At 37.3% G+C, this 26,411-nt stretch overlaps 1 protein-coding gene and 1 long non-coding RNA gene across 2 annotated transcripts in view; both read left to right on the top strand.

Annotated features, from left to right (window-relative positions):
- The window catches only part of LOC137040030 (uncharacterized), a 64,941-nt gene extending 44,300 nt beyond the window's left edge, over positions 1 to 20,641 (top strand). Inside the window, exon 2 of the long non-coding RNA XR_010897809.1 lies at positions 20,405 to 20,641. This is a non-coding gene — a long non-coding RNA (uncharacterized lncRNA). The remainder of the gene's footprint in view (positions 1 to 20,404) is intronic.
- Positions 6,533 to 19,005, top strand: LOC137040710 (clumping factor A-like). The gene is made up of 6 exons (XM_067416482.1): positions 6,533 to 6,663; positions 8,419 to 8,736; positions 9,392 to 9,724; positions 15,661 to 15,801; positions 15,909 to 15,934; positions 16,612 to 19,005. Exons 1-6 carry the CDS (start codon positions 6,567 to 6,569, stop codon positions 19,003 to 19,005), a joined length of 3,309 nt encoding a protein of 1,102 aa, XP_067272583.1. The 5' UTR covers positions 6,533 to 6,566.
- Positions 20,642 to 26,411: the final 5,770 nt, after the last annotated feature.

Below are 26,411 nucleotides of genomic sequence, written 5' to 3'. Positions count from 1 at the left end.
TCGCTGCCCGGATCGAATTCAAAGCCCTGACTCTTGCTTATGGATCCTCCACAAGCTCTGCACGCGCATACTTCGACTCACTCCTACGAGTCTACACACCCACCAGAAGCCTTCGCTCAGCTAATGAGCGAAGGCTTGTGGTACCATCACAAAGAGGCATGAAATCCCTCTCTAGAACTTTTTCTTTCATTGTTCCTGGTTGGTCGAACGATCTTCCGTCCTACATACGCACAGAATCACTCGCTTCATTCAAAAGACAGGTAAAAACATGTGCTTCCATGAGCACTTAATCTTGTAAAGAGTACTACAGCTTTACTCTTCCATGAGCACTTAAAAAAAACAACTAAAATCTTCCTCTACTACTGTGGCAAGGGGGGCGTGGTTTAGCGAGGTCTGCAGCGGGAGAGAGAGCCGCGGGACGAGCGGTAAGTGAGTGGGTTGGACGCAGATTGATAACACCTGTATCTTGTTCCAGTAATGGGCGTGGAGAGAGGATAAAACGCCAGTGGAACCGGAAGCCGGGGAGAGAGAGAGACCGGACGGTTGATGCCACACACACCCAGAGACTGAGTTACCGGAAGCCGGAAGTGCCGACCCGGAAGTGATCGTTGTGTTATGAGTTTGAGAGAAACCACACTATTGAGTGTGTTTGAGTGTTGAGTTACTAAATAAAGAAAAGCATTAACCGTCCAGCCGACCCCCGTGTCCTCTTCCTTCCTTACATTCACAAACTTATTACAACTACTTTTTCTTTTTCCTTTCCTTTTCTGTTTTTTTGCTACTCTAATATCCAAATCGTTGTGTCAAGAACACTTTTTCGCATTACTTTGCCTCTTCTTGACGGATCGCTTCCTGTACTCCTCAGTTGTAAGTTGCTTTGGATAAAAGCGTCGGCTAAATGCATGAATGTAAATGTAAAAAAAAAAAAAAAAAAAATATATATATATATATATATATATATATATATATACACACTGTAAAAAAAATTGTGTTGGTTTTTGTTGATTTAACTTAAAAAAGTAAGTAACCTGGTTGCCTTAACATTTTGAGTTTACTGAAATTAAAAATTTGAGTTGATACAATGAAGGAAATTTGTTTAATAAATAGAAACTCTGTTTTTTTTTTGATTGTCTGTTGCATTTTGAGCACTGAGGATAGCAATCTGCTGAAACGTTTGCTCATGCTCCTCTGTTTTTAACGCACTTGCACTTTGCACGTTATTGCACTATGCAATTGAAAAAATAAAAATGATATAGTTTCTTAGACTTTTTAGTCTTTTTTGGATTCAGTGTGCGGTCAGCCATCTCTTCTGTTTTGCTTAAGTCTACCCTTCTCTGGCTCTACGTACCTGAAAGAAAAAGAATCTTTCCTATGAAGAGCGCAACAACCTTCTTTGATTCATGAATAGAAACTCAAAATATTATTGTATCTGAACCACATAAAAAGTTTGATAAATCATGAAAATAGCACTATTTGGCATTTTTCACGGTGTCATCAGAAATAAAACACACACAGTTACCCAATATGCTAACAAAATCTATTAATAATATTTTAATAAACGTTGTTGAATCTCAAAAAAATGTAATTGTATTAACTCAATTTTAATTTCAATTAACTCAATTTTAAGGCAACCAGCTAACTTTTTTTCTAAATATTTTTTTACAGTGTAGACAGGTTAAAATGTCATGTTATTAATTTTATTGTGGGACAAGCAAAATAGGCTGTTTATGGGCAATTTTAAGACTACGGGCACTTTCATGTCCTTTGATCATATTTAAAAAAAACATTTAATTTTGAAAAAATTGACATTTTCATAGTTGAATGTACAATAAAGGTACTTCAGGAACTTTTTACCGGAAGTCAATAATGATTTTTTCACCTTTTTAAACATCATTATACATGCAAATATTGCTGTTTTTTGCTTGTCCCACACCCAGACTTCTGATCTTCAATAATGAAAAAGAAGTGTAAAAATATGATTTATCTTTTTTTTTTTAATATGACTGAATAAAGTATCAGTAAAATTATCACAACATAATAGAGGTTTTTAAGGTCAGACAACTATTAATGTGATTTTATATACAAAATGTAGTTGTTCCACAGTATTACCGTCATTTCCACCACAACGCTGTAATATGCCTTTAAAAAGTTTTTTTTGAAAGATTGTTTGGTTTTATGGAGATGAACAATGACATCACAGCACATGTCTGACATGGAGGAGATTTTAAATTTCTTCAGCAACTTGGAGAAGAAAACTTAAGCTAAATATTGCTTGAAATAAAAATATTTTTATTGTATGTCATTTCCAAACATGGCGTAACATCAAATTAGTTTGTAAATAAATGGATTTTTTTAACACAAATAGTTGTATTTTTCATGCATGCAATGCTTGCTACCAATTCATAGCTAATCTGTAATACTAGCTGGAATTTGTTTACAAAATACTTTAAAATTATCATTTCCGTCACCGTCATTTCCAACATATTACCTTCTTGGGTGGAAATGACAAAGGTGAGGTGGAAATGACATTTATGCTTACAAGGTGCAATTCATAAATTGAGTGGCTACATATGAATATTTTATTTATTGAAATGTACAACGCCAATGTATTTATTCATATATATATTTTTTTGAAATGCCTTTTCATCTATTTTAAGATGCCGTGGAAGTCAACTGGAGCAAGGTCTCAGTCCTATGGGGACAGACTAAAAGAGGACCCTGTCAAATATGAAGAGCAACTGAAGAGAGACAGGGAGAGAAACAAAAAGAAAAAAGAAAGAGGGATTTTAATGCCAATTGCAGATTTGTCAAAGCGCGATCAATGCAAAAGAAGGAGACAATGGAGAACCAATAGTCTAAGAATTGCCCATATATAATCTGTTATACTGCCGCCATTTGCTAAATCATTTAAGTTAATTTTCTCAAGTTTCATTTTCTGTCATTAATGTACACAGCACCCCATATTGACAAAAAACACAGATTTTATGACATTTTTTCAGATTTATTAAAAAAGAAAAACTGAAATATCACATGGTCCTTAAGTATTCAGACCCTTTGCTCAGTATTTAGTAGAAGCACCCTTTTGATCTAATACAGCCATGAGTCTTTTTGGGAAAGATACAACACGTTTTCACACCTGGATTTGGGGATCCTCCGCCATTCCTCCTGCAGATCCTCTCAAGTTCTGTCAGGTTAGATGGTAAACGTTGGTGGACAGCCATTTTCAGGTCTCTCCAGAGACGCTCAATTGGCTTATGGAGAAGGTTTCCGTCCAGGATATCCCTGTACTTGGCCAAATTCATCTTTCCCTCGATTGCAACCAGTCGTCCTGTCCCTGCAGCTGAAAAACACCCCACAGCATGATGCTGCCACCACCATGCTTCACTGTTGGGACTGTATTGGACATGTGATGAGCAGAGCCTGATTTTCTCCACACATGCTGCTTAGAATTAAGGCTCATCAGACCAGAGAATCTTATTTCTCACCATCTTAGAGTCCTTCAGGTGTTTTTTAGCAAACTCCATGTGGTCTCGTGTGTCTTGCACTGAGGAGAGGCTTCCGTCGGGCCACTCTGCCATAAAGCCCCGACTGGTGGAGGGCTGCAGTTATGGTTGCCTTTCTACAACTATCTCCCGACTGCATCTCTGGAGCTCAGCCACAGTGAAGTTTGAGTTCTTCTTTACCTCTCTTACCAAGGCTCTTCTCCCCCGATAGCTCAGTTTGGCCAGATGGCCAGCTCTAGGAAGGGTTCTGGTCATCCCAAACGTCTTTAATTTAAGGATTATGGAGGCTAGTGATGGGACATCTGAAGCGAGGCTCCGGAGCTTGTGTCGAGCAAAAAGGGGCGTTCCAGATGAAGCCCCGATTCGAGGCTTGTATCGTTTCCATGAAAATCACGTGACGATGACAAACGAGGCCTCGTTTTCTGTTGATTACGTCATTGCTTCATTCTGAGTATCGCTTTCGGATAAAAGTGGTTCGAAACCTCGCGCCTCTTGTGGGGTTTGCAGTAGGCATTTGCACTGGTGTTGAGGTGTTGGTTGTATGCAGTAGCAATATCATTATATATCATAGCTTGTATTATATATTATATTACATTATACTTAGTTTAGTAGATTATTAGAGTAAATTATACATAGTTCAGTAGATTATTAGAGTAAATTAACCTATATCTAGTTGAAATAGCCTACCTATACTACGTAATTATATATATATATATATATATATATATATATATATATATATATATATATATATATATATATATATATATATATATATATATCCTATATTAGTAGCAGGCTAGTGTTATTATTATATATATATTATTGCTATTATTATTAATAATAATAATATTATTATAAGACTAGACTGTATTAGGGAAAGCTTTTCCCATCCCTGTTGCAGTTTGCTGTTCCACAATTCCAGTCCCATAAGCACTGCACTCACAATAATTTATTTACAATCATTCTGGGCATTCACTCATCACTAACCCAAAGAACTACTGTTGAACACAAAGTTGTGTGTCTGTGTGAGTTGTGTGTACATAGGTTAATACAAGCAGAGTAAAATACTTTATTAATACACAGGCAATAGAAAAAGGGTGTGCCCACACTATGATAATTTGGTTGCTCAGGATGAATAGATTTGTGTGCGATGCATTGCTTTGCACAGCAGGTGTCACTAGGGAGCACACTGTTTCATGAGGCTTCAGGTAAATGAACCTTTTGGTGAACCAATGGACTGGAAAGCCTCAGTGGTTCAGGAAGCCTCATTTGGCCATCACTAATGGTCACAGTGCTCTAAAGAACCTTAAGTGCAGCAGAATGTTTTTGTAACCTTGGCCAGATCTGTGCCTTGCCACAATTCTGTCTTTGAGCGCTTCAGGCAGTTCCTTAGACCTCATGGTTGTCATTTGCTCTGACATGCACTGTGAGCTGTAAGGTCTTATATAGACAGATGTGTGGATTTCCTAATCAAGTCCAATCAGTATAATCAAACACAGCTGGACTCAAATGAAGGTGTAGAACCATCTCAAGAATGATCAGAAGAAATGGACAGCACCTGAGTTAAATATATGTGTCACAGCAAAGGCTCTGAATACTTAGGACCATGTGATATTTCAGGTTTTGTTTTTTAATAAATCTGTAAAAATGTCAACAATTCTGTGTTTTTCTGTCAATATGGGGTGCTGTGTGTACATTAATGAGAAAAAAAAATAACTTAAATGATTTTAGCAAATGGCTGCAATATAAAGTAAAATTGTGAAAAGTGTATATGTGTGTGTGTGTGAGAGTGTGTGTGTGTGCGTGTGCGTGTGCGTGTGTGTGTGTGTGTGTGTGTGTGTGTGTGTGTGTGTGTGTGTGTGTGTGTGGTCAATGCATTTTTAATTGGGGTTCAAATAAATAATTTCAGTTTTTCTACATGGACGTTCATTCATTGTCATTTCCACAACACAGTCATTTCCACCACCTCATAACTTTAAAATAAAAAATATGTATGAAATTGTAACCACTCATTAAAAATTTCTGCATAGTTTATGGGATAATGTTCCACTTAATGTAATAACACAAGTAGTAATTTTTCTGAAATGTATCTAACCAATGCAATATTATATTTCAGGTTGTGGTGGGTGTAAGCTTTGTGTTTGGGCTTCATGACAATAAATTTAGGCCTACTTAATCCACAAATCTATGGTAATTGCAATATAGGTATAAATTGTTAAAACTATCTGTGAAAGTGGTCTTACACTGTTAATAAATTAATTTATATCATAATAATTTTAAATAATAATCAAATATTTACATGGAAATGACATTTGTTCAGTGCGGAGCGGAAAATATGTAAAAAAAAAAACCCAATTTGTCTTATAATGTTAATGCGTTCTCTTATGGATCATTAATCTAGAGTAGTTATATTTAACTGTTAGGTTGTGACAATTTGGATTTGAACACTTTTTTCCCCCTCAAGTTCACAAGGCCAAAAGTGCCTGTAGTTGAAGAACCATATTACTAGAAGAAATAAGACAGAAGAGAAATCATATGATGTTGTGTTACTTTTTAAAAATATGGTAAAGTCAAGAATTGTTATTGATTTTAATTTTCATAAATGAATGAGTAGGGCCTATGTAATAAATGCTTTTGAAATTCAGTGTTGTTGTGATAATGTTCTGTGTTCAGTTATTGATGAGTTGTAGGATTTTATTTTTTATTATTAATTTTATTTTAAATAATTAATTATTTATTTTAAATTCATTTTAAACGTGGTGTAAATGTTTGAAGAACAATTGTTTTAATAAAGTGACTGAACATTCTCTCTCTCTCTCTCTCTCTCTCTCTCTCTCTCTCTCTCTCTCTCTCTCTCTCTCTCTCTCTCTCTATTAAAACTATCGACGACGTAGACATACAGTAGTTGTTTTAGGGTGCGGAAGCGGGAAGGGCTTCGTTCCCCAAGAGCCTGCCAAACCTTGAACGCCATAAGGGGTTAAAGAACGTGACGAAACGCGTTTGCGTCATATCACGCGCAGCAGACCCTCTCAAACTATTGGTTTCTATTCTCTGGCGCCGATGCTGAGCACTATTGTGTATTTTCTTTTTCTTTTTGCAAACGTGGTGAAAATGAAGCGTCTCTTGAGTGTATTCTTATTGTGTTTACTCGACTATGGTAAGAAAAATGTTTAAGCTTATGTGTTAAACCGAAAGTGACAGTTGTCACGTATCTCATTCATTCGACAGAAATGTTTATCATTTGAAATGGGCAGTGTGTGTTTTACTTGACCATTGTCAGACATTTAGGCTTGTAGACATCACAAATACTCATTTTCAAGAGTGCAGCATCATTCAGACACACATCAAGACTTGCGTTGTGGTTTGAATTAGGCATGCAGCTGAATTGTCTTGCTCGTGTATTTTCTTAATTTTTGCTTTTATTTTTGCTGTATTATGTAATGTTCAGAGTTTATCTGAATATTTGATGTTTGTGTAGGGAAGGCAAGTTTATTTATAAAGCACATTTCATACACAATGGCAAGTCAAAGTGCTTTACATAAAAAAATAAGAACAAGGATAATTAAAAGAAAAAACAAAATGGGGATCCTTATCGGCCTGGTTTTAAATTTGGGTACCCCTTATTTGAGATGGAAGAGATGGAGCAGGTTCACAATGTCTCCTGGACCTTACAAATCAGCCCAAGACGGGCTCCTGTGACATTACCTTTGCCCCGCAGGGCCTCCTCTTTCTGTAGTCCGCTTCTCTGTCTCCTACCACAAGCTGAACGAAGTGAAGCACACTGCTCTCTTTTCCCAATCTCTTCCAGTCAGACAGCTCTAACCAAATTAACAATCAGCAGATACATAAGACATAGAAATATACAGTTGTAAAGAGATTTAAAAAATAATAAAATGATGATATTTACACTCTAAAAAAAAAAACGGTGCTATATAGTACTAAAAGTGGTTCTTTGGCTTGTAATCATAGGGCAACCACTTTAAGTGCTGTATAGCACCAAATCTTGGTGATTCAGTGGTTCTTCGCCAGTTCTTTGGGATGACTGAAGTGCTATATAGCACCGTTACCATATACAGAACCTGTTAGCCCCTTTATGGTTCTTCAGCGGGTCTTCAGTGGTTATTTGGGGTGATAAAGGTGCTATATAGCACCACTGCCGTACAAAGAACCTTTCAAGCCCCTTTAAAGGTACTTTATACACCAAAGAACTACTTTTGGTGCCGTTAAGCACCATCATTGAGGAAGAAATAAAATGCGCTATGGCACCTCTTATGGGTTCTACATGGCACCATTTGACAAAGGTGCTATAGAGCATATTTAAAGATATGGTGCTATTTGACACCAAAAGTGGTTCCCCTATGATTACAAGCCAAGAACCCCTTCTAGTTTTAGAGTGTAGATAAAACAACAAAGAACAAAGGTAAACTAAAACAAATGAATAAAAATATGATGCATAGATAAGATAGTATAACTGTAAACTGTAAACTAACTCGGAGCTCATTCAGTAAATGCACAGCTAAACAGATGTGTTTTGAGTCTGGATTTGAATGTGGCTACTGTTGGAGCACATCTGATCTGTTCAGGAAGCTGGTTCCAACTGCGGCTGGCATAATAGCTAAAAGCAGACTCTCCTTGCTTTGAGTGAACTCTTGGTATTTCTAACTGACTTGATCCTGCTGATCTGAGTGATCTGTTGGGTTTGTGTTTAATCAGCATATCTGCAATATATTGAGGTCCTAGTTCATTGAGAGATTTATAAACAATGTATGTATATCTATATTTTAAATGAGGCAATAGTAAAAATCCTTCAGGTTGTCAACACTGCTGGATCTCATGCTAACGATGTTCTTCTGCTGTTTGCATGTGTTACAGTGTGAATTCAGCCATTATGAACTGTTGATTTCTTCTTCAGGTTTTGGTGCAGTTGAAGTGTCAGTGATGGAGGGAGATTCAGTCACTCTACAGACTGGTGTTCAAACAAACCAACAAGACAGAATAAGATGGTATTATAAGGACATTCGCATTGCTCAAATCAACAGATATCAGAGTAAAGTCTGCACAGATGTTCAGTGTAATGAAGGTACTGAGAGATTCAGAGACAGACTGAAGCTGGATCCTCAGACTGGATCTCTGACCATCACACACACCACAACTGAAGACTCTGGAGAATATAAACTCTGGATCACCAGCCGCAGAGACAGTGAAAAGATCTTCACTCTTTCTATCCGTGGTGAGTCATTGTGTTGTCTTGTATATACGTCACATCATTGTGTTTTAGTGATATTTTTGTGACATTTAGATGTTTTTTTCCTCTATACCAGTAGCGCACCGTGGAGTTTCAGTCAGGGCCTTCACTAACGATCAACACACCGCAATAACAACACACACACACACACACACACACACACACACACACACACACACACACACACACACACACACACACACACACAAAATACAATAAAGCAATGTATGTGCTACTGTTACGAACCTTACTTTCAAAGTGCTCTCAAGCAACATAAAAGGACACGTGAGACAAAAAGGCAATTTAACTATTTATTGAGAGCACTGCACTCACGTGTCACTGTTTAGGAAAAAGGTGAAATGAATCGTACGCTACTGAGGTTTAAATATAAATTTAGTTTATTATGATTGAAAACATTGTTTTTCAATTGGCATTTAGCTTGGACAGTTGGTTTTGTTCTCGTACACATGATTATTTATACTCATCTGTGTCTATTTCATACTCAGTGTTTTTTATTTCATCAGAATTCCAAAGTACAGAGGATTCAATATGTTTATAATGACAAAACGTGAATAAATCCCATGTTATGTGTCTGGCCCTTAAAACAAGATCCTCTGTCCTCTGTTGGTTTGTGTTTCAGGTGTTTCTGCTGCTGATCGAGATGAAGTGAAGAGAAAGTCAGTGATGGAGGGAGAATCTGTCACTTTAGATCCTGGTGTAATGAAAAACACAAATGATGTGAAGAGATGGTATTTTAAAGAATTTCTCATCGCTAAAATCACTCGAGATCAGAGTCAGATCTGTAGAGATGATCAGTGTAAAGAGAGATTCAGAGACAGACTGAAGCTGGATCATCAGACTGGAGCTCTGACCATCACACACACCAGAACTGAAGACTCTGGAGAATATAAACTACAGATCAACAGCAGCAGCGGCAGCATCATTATAAAGAGCTTCAGCGTTTCTGTCACTGGTGAGTGTCATTTAGTCGAGTATTTTCCTTTAAGCAGTTTTAGAAAACAATGCTTTGATTTACCCTATGGCACAATTTACGAGTTGAATCAATATGTAACTTTCTACTGAAAGTACCGTAATCAGATTACCCTTTTCAAGTAACTAGTAAAGTACTGCACTACTTTTAAATGTATAAAATTGTGTCTTGAGTGACACAGTTAGTTAATTGAATATTGCACTCCAGTAATATGAGCCCTGAAAGACTATTGATTGATAGTTAACTGTAGTGTTAAAATGTTAGTCGCACAGAACGCCAGCAGCAGGTGGCGGCAATGTTGCATGGAGGGGTTATAACACTGCTCTCACGCGAGTTTGAAATCGAGATTTCCTCACGAGTTATAGTGTGTCACTGTGTGGTGGTTTGTGCTGCAACTAAAAGCACTAATTCCTGTTTTACAGGTAGGCGGTGTGCGATTTGTGTATGAATGCTAATGATGTTATCGTGTATGTTCCTGAAGTGTTTGCAAAGAGTGTGAAGCGCGTATGTGTTCTCTCAATCATGCTATGCGTTGATTTGAGTTTTAATGTTTCAATGTTCATAATAGCACGAATGTTGTTTAAAGAGACTAGAACAGAGATATTGTTACAAGTGTTTCATGCTGAAATGAGGATATTTGCATGTTAAGGGAACTGTATATAAGAAATGTATTTCAATGAATCATAAAGTGGCCCTGATATGTCACTAAACATTAAGAAATCATGTTAATTTAAAATACTTCTATCACTGACAACAGTAGTCCGGCCAGGATATTGTCATTTAAAAGTTGTTGTTGCAGCCCTCAACTGATGTTGATGTGTTGTGTTTTGGCCTGAAGCTCCGCCCTCTACCTATCGACCAATCACAAAGTCAGTAGCTTTTCAAATTAAGATTTTTAACTCCAACCGTTGCTGTGTGACAGTCATATAATGATGTGAATGGGTAACACTTCTATGAGAGCAAAAAAAAAAAAAAACATGCTTAGACAACATGCACAAAGAGCCCTGTGGCGGATTACGTCACACTGATATCTTAAGACACAAACGATCAGTTTGTGTGAGAAATCGAGCCAGATTTTTTTTTTTTTACCTCAAATACAACGCTATATCCAACAGCCTGGAACACACTTCACTTCCGGCAAGGAAGGTCATTATAGACGCTCTGTACGTGTACTTGTAAAGACATCACTTCCGGTAAACACAATCTGGCGTAGTTTACACCATCGGCAGAAGTGATCTTGTGCGCGAATACGTCACTAATTGTTTACACAGCAGTGAAGTCATTGCTGAAGCGTTCCCTGCCACTGTGAACATAAGATATTTAGACGTACAGCAAGTGTCTCCTTTATTCAAATCAAATACACATACACATTCATCTACACAAACAAATCTGTTTCTTCCGTTAAGGGTGATCTTTATTTTAACCTTCCTCTTTTGCCATTCATTTCATCCTTTGTTTCAGTATAAGTTTATAATAACCACACAAAACAAACAATATTAATTTAAATCTTTATTGTAAAATTTTCAGTGCCCACAAATTAGTTACTTTGTATCTGTTACTTACATTTGTTTCTATTTTGAGTTTTAGTTTACCCGTGAGTGAGGTAATGATCTCCAGACATGGTCCGCTGCAGCTACCACCAGTGGCCTGCTGCTCAAAGCTTTCAGTTGTTACCCAGGTAAGGTCGAGATTAGTTTGAGCAAACTCTGGATTTTCCGGCTCAAGAAGCTGGATTGGTTTTTATCAGTGTGTTTCACCATGGTAACTTACACTACACGGCTAACCTGATCTGGAGCCGGACTTATTCTGGGTTTGAGATCGCAAACCCAAACTGGACCAATCAGCTGCAAGTAATAATGAAAAAACATTTGAAATAAAATTGTGCATCTTTTGGTGCTAATTATTTATTATATTTATATTATATGAATTATAATCACTTTGAATTCATATATGTTCATATAAATATTATTTTAATTGACAAGAAGCAAAAGTAGTAATATAAATATAATACATGCATTCATATTTCGTCAATATATTAATCTTAATAATTCTAAACGTGTATTCATTTGAGCTCTTTGTGAACCTATAATTATTAGGCATATTTCTTTGATTCACATCATGCATTGATATAGTCAGATATTCTTTCATCTGCCTTCTTAATCTTTCGCTGCAGCATAAGTGTTTATTCCTGCCTTGTAAACACATTTAATTTCATAGTAATTTTCAAAATGTTTTCTCAATCTTCAGAAGCAAAGTGAATCAAACGGACGCAGTAAGAAACAGTCAGAAACGCCTGAAAGTGTGACACGCGCTTCAGAGTTGATCGCTAACTCTGAATTAAACCTGAGCTGACAGAGAAAGTTTATACCGAGCTTTGAGGAACGGTTGAACTTGATCTAAACCAGGTTGGATTTATCTGGATTTGTCAACTCTAAACCTACTCTGAAACTCTGAGTTTGCTCAGCTAGCTTCATTCAACAGGCCTCTGGTGTGATAAATTAGAGTCCGGGCAGGAACAACAAATTTAAGCACCATTGGTTCCGCCGGACATACCGTCACTGAGGTTGCCCGAGGGAGAAGGAAATGTTGATGTCTTTATAAATTGATTTATTTAGTTATACATTCATGTTAATTAATTACATTTAGCTTTTTTTGATTTAATATATCTTTTTTTTATTTTTTATTTGTTGTGTTCAATGTAAAGTTTCATTGTCTTCCCCCTTCATTTGTAATGAGCCCATCTTTTCCTTTATAAGCTGTTGTTTTTGTTCCTTTGATTATGTCAGGTGTTGGTTTGTTTCTGTCTGTATTGTTTGACCTCATTTTCTGTTTGTTTATTTGTTTTGTGTTAAGAACTTTATGAGTTTGTAAAGTTTGTTTTCTTGGTTTCAAATAAAGAACCATTTTTTTTGTGGATAGCTGCATTTCTTGTTCTTGACTAATATTTTTCTTAATTCCCCCTTGTGCATTGGTCACAAACCATGCGATGAATGAAGAATGTTCAAAAGTGTTGTTGCAACAATTTGTCCTTTATATGAATGGCAAATCTCTTTTTGGCCCCCTTTTTTGCCTTATCATCATGATCATTCAAGGTCATCAAGCCTGCAGTGGTTTGTCATCAGCTCCTAAGACAGTCCCATCTGGGGTGCCAAATATGTTGGAAATTTTCTTCTGACAAAAATAATTTCCCAAAGATCATTTGATTTCAGAAAGGCTTTATTCAACTCAACAAAGCCGAGTCTCTCCTACAGGAGACGACTCCTGTTCTTTGGTTTACCTAGCATACATAGATGCTTGTCCAAAATGGTACCAACCTTCAGCTAGTTTTCCAGTTGGTTTCCTGGCTCACATTCCAGGTTCTTTTTCTGTCGATCATGCATCTTCTGTATGTCCATTTTGGAGCACGTCGTCAATGTCCACACATTTAATACAGGGCGAACTACACTACCACAAACATACATCCACTTGTAAGTGAACCACTTTGTCTGTATTGTCATCCATCAGGCTGTATTTGGTGTACTTTGCAGAATATCCAGGACTGTGTTGAGATATAACAGAAACCGCAAATCCAATGTTAATTGTTACATTAAATATATCATAATATTACATAATCACAAATCATACCATTCATAATATAACCTGTCGGATCTTCCATCACCAGATAAATGTATTTGCTTTTTTTCTGTGCTTTCTGTCTTCAAATGTTCCAGTATGGCAGTCTGTTGCTCATTGAATACCTCATCAATTGCAGGTAAGAGGTAAGAAGACTGAATTGCATAAAAAAGTGGTTTTGTGTGGATTGAGCACAGCAGCCCATTCAGAGATGTCTGCATACGTGGATCCCGTAAACACAGTACCTGCTGACGCTAGACGGTTGTTTGATGGGATTCCACTGCCCCTCATGTCCTTGTTCACACTCCCAAAGAACACTTTATAGGCTCCCTGAAGTTGTGTGTTTTTTCTATTTGTGATCAGTGCGCCACATTCTTGACATCTTCTAAATTGTTTCATCATTGCTGATTCATTAACAATCCATTTCCCTTCCTGCCATGGATGTTCGTCGTCTTCTTCTGTCGTAGTGGTTGTACAGGAGTCAGATGTGGAAGAAGGTGAAACAAAACTTAAATCCTTCTTTTCAGATGGTGGATCTGATGAAAGCATGCTGATATTTAGGTCACTGACAGCTGGCTCATCCTACAAGAGAAAAAGGTGTTTTAAATATTTGTGTAAGGACATGTAAAAACAGTACCAAACTAAATTACATTACAAATAGATGTGTTCAGTTTACAATTGTTTAAATCAACAGCATATTCAGCTATTTTACAGCTTGCATGTGAAATTCAGAAACACACTATCACTTACAAACTGCCTTACAGCTGGAAAAGCATAATACATCCCGGATGTGGAGGGATATTAATGTTTTTCCGACGACTGTAGACTTGTTAGTACACTGTAAAAAATTATTTAGAAAAAAAGTTACCTGGTTGCCTTAAAATTTTGAGTTCATTGAAATTAAAATTGAGTTAATACAATGACAATTTTTTAAGATTCGACAACCTTTATTAAAATATTATTAAAAGATTTTGTAAGCATGTTGGGTAATTGAGTGTGTTTTATTTCTGATGATGCAGTAAAACATGCCAAATAATGCTATTTTCATGATTTATCAAAAATATTTTATGTGGTTCAGATACAAAAATATTTTGAGTTTCTATTTATTAAACAAATTTTCTTCATTGTATCAACTCAAATTTTTAATTTCAATAAACTCAAAATTTTAAGGCAACCAGGTTACTTACTTTTTTAAGTTAAACCAACAAAAACCAACCAAATTTTTTTACAGTGTAGTAACCTCATATGCTTGTGTTATTTGTTCTCCTGTCCAGTGGTTTTGTCAACACCAGTTTTCATTGGCTTCTGTTGGTGTTGATTGTGGATCATCTTGTAGTCATGCACCTGGCACTGTGTTTCTTCACCTTCTTCTGACTTGTTTTCTGCAGGCTGATCTGGTTCCTGTTGACTTAGCTAAGATTATATTGCTTGTCATTAGTCAACACTATTTGGAGATAACTGATAAAATTAACTTAACTAAAAAACGAATACACACTCTTACGAGAAGTAAACAGTTTCAGAATGGTTTTACAACAAATCTCTGTAGTAAAACCATGGTTCACCATAGTTTGAACATGCTGCCTGTAGTACAGTTATTATACAAGTGGAAATAAGCCACTTACAACACGGTTTAATTACATTAAAACTTCCCTTTATTTGTTACTCTTCGTAAGGACAGCTTTACAAATAACGAGGACATACCTCACATACCTCCGCTTGATGTAGATAAACCGTAAGCACAGCTGATGATTTAATTCGTCTTGAGTGTGTTAAATCATCAGGGAAAAAAAAGATCGCTGCAGATCTTCCAACATTTTATCACATGAAGGGCAATCAACCATAACTTCAGGTGAGAGTGTGTGACGAAACAATGAGTGACGTATTCGCGCACAAGATCACTTCTGGCGTTAGTGTAAACTACGCCAGATCGTGTATACCGGAAGTGATGTCTTCACACGTACACGTACAGAGTTGAAAATCTTAGTTTGTGTTCTACTGAAGAAACAAAGACACTTACTGTACATGTTGGATGCACTGAGGTGATAAACATAAAATTTTCATTTTTGGGTGAACTATCCCTTTAAAAAAAAATGTTTAGCACTGTACTCGCGTGAGTTTGAAAGCGAGATTTCCTCGCGAGTTATAGTGTGTGGTGGTTTGCGCTGCTACTAAAACCTTCACTATTTTTGTGTGATTCATTGACGGCACACTGGGAAGTGTTACATAACACAACATTGTAATACATTACTTCTTAAAGTAACTGTCTTTATCTGTTCCAGATTTAGGTTTGTCTTCATCTGTTCCAGATTCAGGTTTGTCTTCATCTGTTCCAGATTCAGGTTTGTCTTCATCTGCTGTAGCAGGAATAAGTGCTGCTGTTGGTCTGCTGTTTGTAAATGTAGCAGTTGCTGCTGTGATCTACTGTCACTACAGGAAAAGACTAAAAGGCAAGTCATGTAAATATTAGATTTATTGTGAGAAAAGATTCTGTAGAAATATGTTAAATTATGTATTTGTTTTCTAATTGACCAAAGAGTTTGTGTTTTTTAAACAGGACCTGGGAAACAGATCAGTGATCAGGTGAGATTCTATGTGCACTAAATCTGCAAAAGAATAATAATTTAAAAAAAATGTAAAGCAGACTGACAACTGTGAGAACTGTTAAAGCCATGATTGGTGATTGGTGTGACATCATTTAAAACTAAATCAGGACAAAACAAAGTTTGTTTGCAGTTTGTTCCAGGAGTTTTGAAACAGTTCGCTTTGAGTCACATTGGTTAATGGTGATTATGTTATAGTTAGGTGTGGCTGTTTTCTCAGCGCTGTCATTTTGAGTATTTATTTTGTTATTGAGAGGAAAGTGTGCAGCACATATTTACATATTCATCTAAATGTCGCTCCCAGCAGTGGGTGGTTTCAGATATTAGCTACCGTATCACTGATCAACTACTTCAAACTTCTTTTTACCCCTGCAGTGAAAATGGAAATAGAACTTCACCTTGAGTATTTAAGGGTCTTAGGTGGTTTGTATCTGTTTGTGTTTTCTGTGTGAATGTGTGTGTGGTTTCATTCAGAAATCATCTCATAGATACACCAATTATAACTGACTTATTTATGAGAGCTGATCTTGTGCTGTTTTACTTCAGAATGAAGAACAGAGGTCTTTACAGATGAAAAACATTTTTGTGTTTGTGTGACTGAATAATCAATCCTGAATTTTTTTTTAAACTTCTGTGAATTTGTTTTCTTTCTTTTAGAAGATTTCAGAAGCAGAAAAAACCCCCCTTATGGAAAAATCTATGAATGGTGTCACTAATGAGACTAACAGGATGTCTCGTAATCAAACTAAGAATCCACAGATGGATGTCACTGACAGAGCATCCATTAGTTCAACCGATTCTCCGCACAAGGAGGACACTAAAAAAACGCCTGATAGTATGACCGATTCTCCACACGAAGAGGACACTAAAGATACGCCTGATATTATGACCGATTCTCCACACGAAGAGGACACTAAAGATACGCCTGATATTATGACCGATTCTTCACACAAAGAGGACAATAAAGATACGCCTGATATTATGACCGATTCTCCACACAAAGAGGACACTAAAGATACGCCTGATATTATGACCGATTCTCCACACAAAGAGGACACTAAAGATACGCCTGATATTATGACCGATTCTCCACACGAAGAGGACACTAAAGATACGCCTGATATTATGACCGATTCTTCACTCAAAGAGGACACTAAAGATACGCCTGATATTATGACCGATTCTTCACACAAAGAGGACACTAAAGATACGCCTGAAATTATGACCGATTCTCCACACAAAGAGGACACTAAAGATACGCCTGATATTATGACCGATTCTCCACACAAAGAGGACACTAAAGATACGCCTGATATTATGACCGATTCTCCACACAAAGAGGACACTAAAGATACGCCTGATATTATGACCGATTCTCCACACAAAGAGGACACTAAAGATACGCCTGATATTATGACCGATTCTTCACACGAAGAGAACACTAAAAATACGCCTGATATTATGACCGATTCTCCACACGAAGAGGACACTAAAAATACGCCTGATATTATGACCGATTCTCCACACAAGGAGGACACTAAAAATACGCCTGATATTATGACCGATTCTCCACACGAAGAGAACACTAAAAATACGCCTGATATTATGACCGATTCTCCACACGAAGAGAACACTAAAAATACACCTGATATTATGACCGATTCTCCACACGAAGAGAACACTAAAAATACGCCTGGTATTATGTCCGATTCTCCGCACGAGGAGGACACTAAAAAGACGCCTGGTATTATGACCGATTCTCCACACAAGGAGGACACTAAAAATACGCCTGATATTATGTCCGATTCTCCGCACGAGGAGGACACTAAAAAGACGCCTGGTATTATGTCCGATTCTCCACACGAAGAGGACACTAAAAAGACCCCTGATAGTACGACCGATTCTCCACACGAAGAGAACACTAAAAATACGCCTGATATTATGACCGATTCTCCACACGAAGAGAACACTAAAAATACGCCTGGTATTATGTCCGATTCTCCACACGAAGAGAACACTAAAAATACGCCTGGTATTATGTCCGATTCTCCGCACGAGGAGGACACTAAAAAGATGCCTGATAGTACGACCGATTCTCCACACGAAGAGGACACTAAAAAGACGCCTGATAGTACGACCGATTCTCCACACGAAGAGGACACTAAAAAGACGCCTGATAGTACGACCGATTCTCCACACGAAGAGGACACTAAAAAGACGCCTGATAGTATGACCGATTCTCCACACGAAGAGGACACTAAAAAGACGCCTGATAGTATGACCGATTCTCCACACAAAGAGGACACTAAAAAGACCCCTGATAGTATGACCGATTCTCCACACGAAGAGGACACTAAAAAGACGCCTGATAGTATGACCGATTCTCCACACGAGGAGGACACTAAAAAGACCCCTGATAGTATGACCGATTCTCCACACGAGGAGGACACTAAAAAGACCCCTGATAGTATGACCGATTCTCCACACGAGGAGGACACTAAAAAGACGCCTGATAGTATGACCGATTCTCCACACAAAGAGGACACTAAAAAGAGGCCTGATAGTATGACCGATTCTCCACACAAAGAGGACACTAAAAAGAGGCCTGATAGTATGACCGATTCTCCACACAAAGAGGACACTAAAAAGACGCCTGATAGTATGACCGATTCTCCACACAAAGAGGACACTAAAAAGACGCCTGATAGTATGACCGATTCTCCACACAAAGAGGACACTAAAAAGAGGCCTGATAGTATGACCGATTCTCCACACAAAGAGGACACTAAAAAGACGCCTGATAGTATGACCGATTCTCCACACGAAGAGGACACTAAAAAGACGCCTGATAGTATGACCGATTCTCCACACGAAGAGGACACTAAAAAGACGCCTGATAGTATGACCGTTTCTCCACACGAGGAGGACACTAAAAAGAGGTCTGATAGTATGACCGATTCTCCACACAAGGAGGACACTAAATATACGCCTGATATTATGACCGATTCTCCGCACAAGGAGGACACTAAATATACACGAAGAGGACACTAAAAAGACGCCTGGTAGTATGACAGATTCTCCACATGAAGAGGACACTAAAAATACGCCTGGTAGTAAGACCGATTCTCCACACAAAGAGGACACTAAAAAGACGCCTGGTAGTAAGTCCGATTCTCCACACAAGGAGGACACTAAAAAGACGCCTGATAGTATGACCGATTCTCCACACGAAGAGGACACTAAAAAGACGCCTGGTAGTAAGTCCGATTCTCCGCACAAGGAGGACACTAAAAAGACGCCTGATAGTATGACCGATTCTCCACACGAAGAGGACACTAAAAATACGCCTGATATTATGAACGATTTTTCACACGAAGAGGACACTAAAAATACGCCTGATAGTAAGACCGATTCTCCACACAAGGAGGACACTAAAAAGAGGTCTGCAAGACCCCATAACACTGCTCAATTGTAATCTAATCTAAAGTAGTAAATTTAATCTGTCCTGTAGAACGATCTGTACTGTGACTATCTCTACAATTTAGCATTGACCTATGCTAGCATTTAGCATTTGAGCTATTTCTGTTTACACTGTGTTTCTGCAGCGTTGAGCAATGAAGCCAATCACAGACATGTCTGTTGAGTTCTTGAACGCAGTGATCAATCAGAGTTAGTCAGAATGCATGCATCACTCAAAATGCAGAAGTGTTTGTTCAGTGCTGAGTTCTTCATGCTCCCATATCCTCTCATTACAACAATCAAAGTGTAGACATGATATAAATAAGAGATTCATTACGCAGTGTAGACAGCTTTGCTGATTGCTTATTTCTGATGAACTGAGATAATCAACAGTTTTATTTTTTTAATTTTCATTTTAAATGGAGTGATAACTTTCAATATTTCTGATTACAATGTTCATGATAACAAAAGTTGGACTAATGAACTACCTACATCATGACACCATTGTAATAAATAATGTAACCATAATGTTTCAGTTATGCATGATTATGCAGTTACCATAGTATCAGTTTAATCATTAACATTTGCCACTTAAACTATTCTATACTTACTTAACTACAAGTTACCGACTCCTCATGGCAGATGTGTGTGTACTTTTCTCAAATAGCTTATTTAGAAAGTGCTTAAAAATAATTGTAGCTTTTTGTTCTATAAAAATGACAGGTAAGAGGCTTTAATGCACCTTTATGTTCATTTATCATTTACATTTTTTTTTTTTTTTTTTTTTTTTTTTTTTACAGATTTGTTAGTTTATTACTATTTGCTTCACATTTATGTTAACATTTACCATGATAAAAGTCATTACAAAAGTGATCATTATCATATCATAGTAAACTACCGGTCATGAAAGATAAGTATTTATTTATTTATTTATTTATTCACGTACATATACATAGGCTGCTGAATGTCCTCATTGTGTAGACGTGCAAAGGTGAATGTTTTTCTTTGTACTTTCTTCTAATAAATGTGTTGTCACCTGTAACATTATGCCTTTTGTGAAGTATTTGAGATGCTGATTAATGTTTATACTGCTGAGTTTATGGATCTGTTTATTCACAAAATGAGAATTGATCCTTCTGTGTTCCCTAACACATATCTTCAAAACCCCCTGTAGATGCATGTGTAGTATTATTCTGGAATAAACCGGCAATCACCTTGTTAACAAACACTTGCATCTCAACACTGAGTTTGTTATTAGATAACTAAGTGAACATTGAGTGATCATTGTGTGTCCTTGTGCATTCTGGAGTGTGATTTTAACTCAATGTGAACTAAACTTCCACCTTTCAGCTAACTAGATGTTCAAATACAGAGAAATATTAACATGTGAGTCTGATCAAGTTATTTTAAAAGCGTTTTATTTTGTGTATTTACTTTTTAGATTTTAGGCTGTTCTTGGAAAGTTGAACTCCAGTTATGACACTAGATGGCGCTCTAGTAAAGTATACATGTCTGTCTATCAGACACTCTTTGAAGAAGATCATGCCTTGTTAAATAGATTTTTTAGTAGGAATAATAGCTGTAGTAAGTAGGGTGAATTATATGCAAACAGGTAAAACAAGTAATCAGTTATCTTTTTACAGATTGCTAAAAGCTACAGAAAATGAAAGTAAATGGATGAGTGCGATTCATAGAAACGGGAATGCATGCACTGAAACAAGCCTTGCTATTGCTTATGTTAACTTTTTAATGATTATGGTTATTCTAACAATATTACCTTAATCAATGCAAGTTTGCATTTTATTTGATACTTGAATACTTTACTAATTTTTATTAAAATACACACAAAAAGTTAATCCCTGAAAAATACAAAAAATATTATTTATTTATTTTTCACAATCTGGCACCTAAAATCTCATCACAATAATAAATCAGTGAAAAAACACATTCTTTTATTTCCTTCTTTTTTTATCAGTTAACATACATTCAAACAAACAGACATCAATCAAATCTGTACAATAACTGGATGTCCTCACTTAAAGGTGCCCTAGAATGAAAAATTGAATTAACCTTGCCATGGTGAAATAATGACACTCATACTGTGAGTCTGAAACATCATTGCCTGCTACTTCTTATGTAAATCTCGTAAATCAAAAACACCACGGGAAAAAAGTGCTTCTCAACATAAACCCAACCGTGACGCAAGCGTTGGGGATCATTTATATGCACGCCCCCAACATTTGCATCTGTCCAAACATGTGCATTGTCAGACGAAAATGACGGAGCCGATCATCAAAACAAGCTGCTTGCCTGGACACACGTCATGTTCAGGCTGTTCAGGAGACTTTTCTACCCTTCCCACAGATAAAAAATGTCAACAGTCATGGTTGATGTTTATTATAATCGGATACCACAACAATTTAATTCAAGATCGTTCGTTTGTTCGGCCCATTTCAAGCAAACTTCGCTCAGCGTCTTAAACTGAAGAAAGTGTCAATTACAACTGTATTCCTGCAAGCAGTAAGTAGCGATTTATCCACTTATTAAAATTAAACAATTTCTGATTCAACTGAAAGTTTCTTATAGAGACCGCATTGTCTAGATGACGCAAGATGCGAGTACAGTAACAATAGGAAACACCAAGTACCATACCAAACTAAATAGTGTGTCTAATGACAAAGGGTAATATTATTTTATATTACAAAATACAACCGTAGATACTTTGCTAACAAAGCTGAGCAAACGTCACCTTTTCCACCATATAAGTTAAAACGACAGTCATTTGACAAGGCTGTTCATTTTGTAAAAATATATATTTATATTTTTGAGATTTTTTTTTTAGATGTTTTTGCATCCTTGTATTTCAGAGTACATCACAATGTGTTTTACCTAAACATTTCCAATCTGGAAAACATATGCACAAGCTCTTCCTCGTGCGCGGATGATCTGAAAACACCAATGAACAAGTAAGCTGCATTTTATCGATCTCCATTTGAGATGTTCTGCTTAAAGTGTCATTCAGTCGGTCTGTGTTCTGTCAGGACGGTCAGGACTCACGAGCTGCTTCACTGAACTGCTGTGAGCTGCTGAAATAAGCCAATCAGAGCAGAGCTCAACATTAATATTCATGACTCTTCCAAATAGGGCAAAAACAGAGCATTCCATCCTAGGGACAATTTATAGGGTTGTAAATGGACCTGTAAAACTGTATCTGGACATTTTTTCCCCCTTAAATAAGCCACATACCCTCTATGTAGATATCAGAGAACAATTTAACATATGGTTTCAAATCATTCTAGGTCACCTTTAACTAAATACAAATTCACACACTAGTCATAAACACAGCGATAAGCATTGGCTTATGGATTGGCACAAATATCAGTTTCGATCTCTATTCAGTATCAATTCATAGGCCTAGCCTACATAAGGACAAATAAGTTTGCCTTTTTAAGCACCATTTTAAACTTTTCTTAGGTTAAATAATATTTGCTTGCATTCATTAATATTCACGTGCATGTGCTTATATACGTATCATTAAAAATATTAATGTCACGGGTGTAAGCAGACAGGAAGACAAAGACAGGCGGATACAATTCCAAATGTGATTTAATCTCAAATAAAGGCAATAAGGGCAACAACACAACACAATAAATCATAACTGAGGCCCGTCCACCTCGCTTACTCGAGTTATGCTGGATCCAAAAATGAGTCTGGGTGTAAGTTCAGACAACTTAGAGTATGCTCCCGGTTAACACACAAGACATTCTCAACAGAACGATGAATCGATGAGTCCCCATGGGACGACACTGAAATGGTTTGGTTACTGAACATGCTTGGAACAACATGAGGGTAAATAATAGACACAATTTACATTCTTAAGTGTTTTTCTTTTCTTTTTGGGTGACCTAACCCTTTAACTTATTTTCCAGATTATTGAAAGTAATTTTTATTTTATACTGTATCATTACAATCTCTATCAATGATTTCAAGGTAATTTATTTATTTGACAAGTAGTCCTGTATTATATTGTGATAATGAGCAGTGATGACATAACACACTTTTAATATCTAGACACTTTTCTGCATCTGTAAACTTGACATGTTAAGCAAAAAAAACAAATTGATAACAAAAAATGTTTAAAAAAATGCTGCATAATCTTTCAGATGCGCCTAGCACAAATGAACTCAAGAAAATGAATGTATCTGTAATATGATCATACATGCTCAGTTCATAAACTCATCTCTGCCCCTGCTATAGCCTACCCGTGAAGAGAAAACAGGAAGTATAAGAAATGTTCACAGACAAACAAAGAGAACAAGAGACAGGAGGAGGAGCAAGTTAGTGTGCAGTTATAATGTTCAATGAATATAACATATGTCCAGCCTTATCTACTGTTATCTGCCTCTTTTTTGTAAATGAAAATAAATGTACATCTGCATTTTATGCTCAAGCTTCCGCTGTAAACATTTCTGGCACCAGTGCCACTCCTCCCAGTCTGGTTAGTCTGGAGCCCTGTTTAAAAAAGGGCTGTGAGATCAATAATAGTTCCTCTTAAAAGAAATTCTTGTTAGAGCTGGAAATAACTACTGAAACTAGCACTGATTGTCTGCAGGATCACAAAACAAACAGGAACGCTGTTTGATTTGAGTAAATCTTTTATCTGTGTGATTCAGTATCTTGTACTAAAGCTGTTATGTCTAAGCAGAAGTCAAAGGGTTACATATGAACATGAATGGAAAAAAAAACACCCTTCAACTGCACACTATTCACACCTCACACACACACACACACACACACACACACACACACACACACACACACACACACACACACACACACACACACACACATCGAATGCAAACATCCAGAAGCAGATAGATCATTTGTATTACAAGTCTGATTATTTTTACTGGACCATTTCTTTAATCAATCTAATCACATGTGGTTATTCTCACAATCTCTAAACTCAGCCAAAGACAAAGTGAGAGGGAGGGCACAGATCTGATAATAGAAATAGACTGAAGATTGATCATCTTGTCTTGGCAACCGTTGCATACACCACCTGAACCTCCTCTTCAGTATTCTGTAAAAAGTAAAACAAGAGATGATGATACTAAAAAACAAAGAGAAGTGTTTCCTTTGTTTGTGACTTTGACATCAGTGATTCGCATAAATATTACATGGATCAGGCATAACATTATGATTATTTCTACAGTTCCTAATATTGTGTTGGTCCACCTTTTGCTGTCAGACTAGACCCCTGAAGGTGTGCTGTGGTATCTGGCACTAAGATGTTACCAGCAGATCCTTTAAATCATGTAAGTTGTGAGGTGGGGCCTACATGGATCGGACTTGTTTGTTCAGCACATCCCACAAATGCTCGACTGGATTGAGATCTGGGAAACTCGTTGTTGTTGTGCTCCTTAAACCATTCCTGAAGCATTTTTGCTTTGTGGCAGGAGCATTATCCTGCTGAAAGAGCCACAGCCACGAGGGAATACCGTTTCTATGAAAGGCTGCATGGTCTGCAACAATGCTTAGGTAGGTGGTACAAGTGAACGTAACATCCACATGGATGGCAGGACAGTCATGGTTTCCCAGCAGAACACTGCCCAAAGCATCAGACTACCTCTGCTGGCTCGCCTTCTTCCCAAAGTGCCTCCTGGTGCCACGTGTTCCCCAAGTAAGTGATGCACACACACCCGGCCATCCACTTGATGTAAATAGTTAATAGTCATGTGACCTCACTAATTAAAAGCATATTATAATGAGACCTTTTGCAAAGCATTAGTTACTCATACATCTATTACTTAATGTCTTAATCTATTAATATACGCCATAATCTTCATTAGTGGCTGATGCAGTAATATATTATAGTAACTGCAATTGCAGGTTTCAAACAGAGATGGCGACAAATGATGTCCATGGTCCAGTTCTGCTGCTCACGTGCCACTGTTTTTGATTTCGGCGGTGTTCAGGGGTCAGCATGGGCACCCTGACTGGTCTGCAGCTATGCCACGCATACGCAACAAACTGAGATGCTCTTGTATTCTGACGCCTTTCTATCAGAACCAGCATTAACTTTTGGAGCTATTTGAGCTCCAGTAGTATCGTCTGTTTGATCGGACCACACGAGCCAGCCTTTGCTCCCTACGTGCATCAAAGCCTTGGCCGCCCATGACCTTGTGGCCGGTTCTCTACTGTTCCTTCCTTGGAGCACTTTTGATAGAGACTGACCACTGCAGACCGGGAACAGCCCAAAAGAGCTGCAGTTTTGGAGATGCTCTGACCGTCGTCTAGCCATCACAATTTGGCCCTTGTCAAACTCACTCAAATCCTTAAGCTTGCCCATTTTTCCTGCTTCTAACACATCAACTTTCAGGACAAAATGTTCACTTGCTGCCTAATATATCCCACCCACTAACAGGTGCCATGATGAAGAGATGATCAGTGTTATTCACTTCACTTGTAAGTGTCATAATGTTATGCCTGATTGGTGTATATTGAAGTAATGTCAGATTGGGCACTAAAATATGATTTTTGCTGTCAGATGGTTTCACATAGTGAGGTTCTGCTAAAATAAACATCGAACAGTCCACTTACATTTGTATAACAGAACTGAACTAAATTAACCATTTATGATGAAATAACTAATTGGATCTATACTTCCCATGCTTTTCGTAGCACTGCATTAGGAAAGTAAATGCTATGTTGCTTTAAATGTAGAAAAATAAATTGCGTTATCTTTTCAGGAACTATGTTCATAGACAGAGCAACTTAAATTAGCATCTTACCGTTTTCTGTGTATTGTTTTTGTGGAATGTGGTATCGGCGTAAGTGATCTCTTCTTCATGAGTTTCTACAACAACAATGACAGATGCATTAAAACAACACAATCTTAACTAGAACTTTGTTCGGGTTACGGGAGTCGGTGGCAGTGCTATCGTTTAGTTTTTAGACCACAAAATCAACAATGTCCGAAAAGAAGTGTGTCTGGT

This window comes from Pseudorasbora parva, chromosome 14 (genome assembly GCF_024679245.1).
Source record: "Pseudorasbora parva isolate DD20220531a chromosome 14, ASM2467924v1, whole genome shotgun sequence".
Classification (NCBI taxonomy): Eukaryota; Metazoa; Chordata; class Actinopteri; order Cypriniformes; family Gobionidae; genus Pseudorasbora; species Pseudorasbora parva.
The sequence above is the reverse complement of the archived record's forward strand: the minus strand, read 5'-3'. Positions and strand labels throughout refer to the sequence as shown.